Raw genomic sequence first — 3,890 nt, forward strand, 5'->3', positions numbered from 1 at the left:
CTTTTTGTTTAAGCAAAAAGGAAAAAATAAAAGAAAAGGAATTACAAAAAATAAAAGGAAAAAAATACAGCATATTCCAAATGGAATATGCGCAAAATGTAAAAAGACAGAAATACCCTTTTTGGGTAAAATAAAAAAAGGGGAAAATGGAAAAATATATAAATATATATACTTATATATAGAGATATGTATACATATAATATATGTATACGTATCTCTATGTATATAAGTATGTATATTTATATTTACAATAATGTTTTTGAGTATACATTTTAACACTCTGATACCAATTGTCAAAATCCAGCCTCGACGAGGGTCGGTTCTGACAGACCTGGGTGCGAAGGAGGCTGAACGTGAGTCCCTGCAGGGGGCATCAACTGGGGAAGAGAGAGGAAATTGTTCTCTCTCGGTCGACGTCCTATGTGAGAAGAAGGTTGGGCATGTGGAGGGAGACTGTCAAACCCTCAAAACATAAAAGAAGGCACTGGAACAAAGAGTATTCACTCATATAAACTTTATTACTTCAAAGTAGAATAAGAACACCTATTTATAGTGTCTACAAGAGTCCTAAAAAGCAATTAGAATACTATTATCTAAGAGTCCAAAACAAGAGAGATAATCTAAAGGGAAGTAGGACTCCCACATGGAGGGGGCATCCCCGTAATCTTGCTCTAGATAGGACTCCTCCAAGGTGGGACATCCCTCACTCCTACTCCAACTAGGACTCCCCCAAGGTGGGGTGGTTCCTCTGGGCAGTTCTCCTAGATCGGATCCAAGGGCGGTTTGTAACATAAATATCACAAGCTATCTAATGATGGCTCCGGATGAATCATAGACATTACAAGTTGCACTATTTTGAAGCAATCCCCTGCAACTTTCCCACGGTCTAACCACATTATCCAGGTCTTAAATCTCAATCCTAATGACGGCTCCAGATGTATTATAGACATTACAAGTTGTACTATTTTGAAGCAATCCCCTGCAACTTTCCCACAGTCTAACCACATTATCCAGGTCTTAAATCTCAATCTTACTGTAAACATAGAAAAGGAATAAGAAATGGATCACATAAAGGCAACACTATGATGATAAAAAGGTTGCTCCTGATTAATGAACGACCAATTGCTAACATGGCAATTCGATAACACAGATTTTTAGAAAATGTTTTTCAAAAGGAAGGGAAAAGAAACTGTGCTAGTTACTCTGCATGACGCAATGAGGTTCAAATTGAAGGAAGAGGCAAATTGGGCTTGATTGCAAGATTAGTCATGGATTTGATGCAAAAATTTAACTGCATTTAAGTCGAGTGGGTAAGTTGTTCAGTGTTATGGCAAAGAGTCCAGCTAAATTAGCTCTGCTGGAATCTAACTGCACTTGAAAAGATAAACCTCCGGATTAGGTTCCCAACCTGCATGTTTGTAATTCCTTCTTGTAAGCTTATTTCAATATTAATGGACTGGTAGGGGTCTGCCTAACAGCGCTTGCCTTTCTAGGAAAAGACAAGAAAAAAAAGCTAAAATCTGTTCCATGGAAAAATAAAAATAACCAACAGCAGGTTAGCAAAATCTGCTCCTTCATAGAAAAATATAAAATAACCAATACAGGTTTACTAACTTTTCTTTTTGTTATTGTTTTCTCTGGTGATTAGAATTGATGCAGCGGTAAAATATTTCCCAACGTAAATCATGCAACAAAAAAGCTAGCCTTTAATTTCACAAACCAACATTTGCTAATTACACAATCAAAGAGAACACAAGATATACATTTGATCGCCGTTCTTCTGCTGCCCGTCAGGATATAAAAAAGGAACAGATTCATGTACATCCATCAATCCAACACGATAGCTTCGCCAAAATCTTACAAGTGAAATTGGATGAAGGAAACAAAAGCTGCGACACATACCGCATAGCCGATCACTGACCATCCATCGTTTCAAGGACAGCTGATTTGGGATTAACCATCGGAGGGCCCTTCTCCCTCCGCTCGAGCTCCCCCAACCCGAACGTGATGAGCCGGTCCCAATTACCGCCTTCGAACAACACCCCTGCCTTCCCGTCCGTGATCCTCTGAATGATCCCACTGTACATGTAAAACGGGTTGTCCTTATTCTTCACAATAACAATCATCCCGGGCATCAGCATGGGCAATTCTGGCGCCTTCGGCTTAGTCCCAGCGAACCCCGAGCCGAATTTCGCGACGGCGTCCTTTGGGGGAGGTGGGTTCTCTTCAATGAACTTATTCAGCCCCTTCTCCCCACCGGGGAACCCTCCGGTCAACCCCAGCAGCTCCTTCTCGAACGCGTCTTCCTTAGTAGCAAAGGAAGAGAGGAGGGAACCCTCTGCATTCTTTCTTGCTTCCTCCTCCTCTTGTGGTTTGAGGTAGGTGGTGTCCTTCTCCTGGGTGAGCTCTCGTTGGAGGCCTTCTTCTCCGTTGCAGAGGCCTCTCCCGCCCATCAGCTCCCATAGGTTGAATCTGAGGGACGACCTCAGCGGTGATAGCCTGGAGATTCGAGGGTGGTGGTGGTGGGTTTGGCCCCAGGAGTTGGGGAAGAGATGGGGTGGGGCATCAAGGGATCCTCCACCGAAGATGAGGCTCTTCTGATTGACTAAGCATTGAAGAGTGTGGAACATTTGAGAGGAAGCCATATCTCTCTCTCCGTCTTTTTTTTCTCCACAGAACATTCAAGCTTCTGCTCCAACCAAGCCGAGCGATATATGCTACACGTGTCTTGCCTCTGCTCCTACCAAGCCAAGTGATATATGCTACACGTGTCATACTTCCAGCGTGACATGTCATCTTACACATCCAATCCCATCTTACAGAGCAGTGCCCGAGAGAGAGAGAGAGAGATTTGTGTTTTGAAAATGGGTGGCATTTCTTCAACCCTTTCGTTAAATCAGCTACTTCCAAACATATTATTTGGTCAATAAGGGATGAAAGACAAATTCAGACTCATACTAAACCAAATAAAAAAAAATCCAAGAGTATGGTTTTTTATGGCCTAATATCAGCTGATAAAAAGTCTTGAAGAACACACTAGATGGGATAAGCGCAAGTCGTTTTGACTCAATCTGAGCATGGCCAATTTGTTAAGCATTGAACCTTGGATCGCAATCTTTTGATAAAAAAAAATATGTTGTTCGAGTTAAGAAATTTTAGAACATTTAAAATCCATATTTAAATCACAAGAAAAACTCACTCGTACATTAAAATCTAATAATTCAAATGTCAATTGCACAAAATAAACCATATGAACCATATCCATGGGATCAAATTTACCAAAAATAAAAAATAGGAAAAAAAAAAGGAATTGCTAATTCCTTCCTTAAGGAATGGTGAACGTCCAAACCTTCAACCAATGTCCGGCCAACGACTCTCCTTATGCAATGTTTGAGCATTTCATCTATTGGACCTTATATAATTAAACTTTATAATTTATTTAGTAAGAAATGAGTTACAGGAAGATTTTACAACATCTAGACATGTTCTTCAAAACATGAAAAATTGACAATATAAAGTATTGTGGGTAGCCAATTTTTAACACTTTAAAAATAGCATCTAAATATTAAAAATGCATAATATAAATTATAGATCTTATTAAATAAATGATCAAAGTCCAATATGTAGAGTCTGATAGATGAAAAACTTATATAACGAGAGAGCGAAAGTATTGTGTAGGATCCAAACCATTTATCTCCCAGATTATCTCAATCCCTTTGCATGTGTTTTTTGTTTAATCCAAACCTTTAAGCTTGTTTTTCATTACTTATTCATTAGAAGACATGCTTTGGGTCAAATAAATTTAACAAAAATTATTGGTTTTTAGTAAATCAAGTTTTTGGTATAATATGAATAATTTGATTTTTTTTCTTGAGCAAAAATACATCTAA

General features: G+C 39.0%; 1 protein-coding gene across 1 annotated transcript; it reads right to left on the bottom strand.

Moving 5' to 3' along the window:
• Nucleotides 1-1,686: 1,686 nt before the first annotated feature.
• NDHS (NAD(P)H-quinone oxidoreductase subunit S) lies at nt 1,687-2,684 on the bottom strand. The gene has a single exon (XM_090018953.1). The coding sequence runs from the start codon at nt 2,679-2,681 to the stop codon at nt 1,914-1,916; it is 768 nt and encodes a 255-aa protein (XP_089875079.1). The 5' UTR covers nt 2,682-2,684; the 3' UTR covers nt 1,687-1,913.
• Nucleotides 2,685-3,890: the final 1,206 nt, after the last annotated feature.

The sequence above is a fragment of the Nuphar pumila genome, chromosome 10 (assembly GCF_984573655.1).
Source record: "Nuphar pumila chromosome 10, dmNupPumi1.hap1.1, whole genome shotgun sequence".
Taxonomy (NCBI): Eukaryota; Viridiplantae; Streptophyta; class Magnoliopsida; order Nymphaeales; family Nymphaeaceae; genus Nuphar; species Nuphar pumila.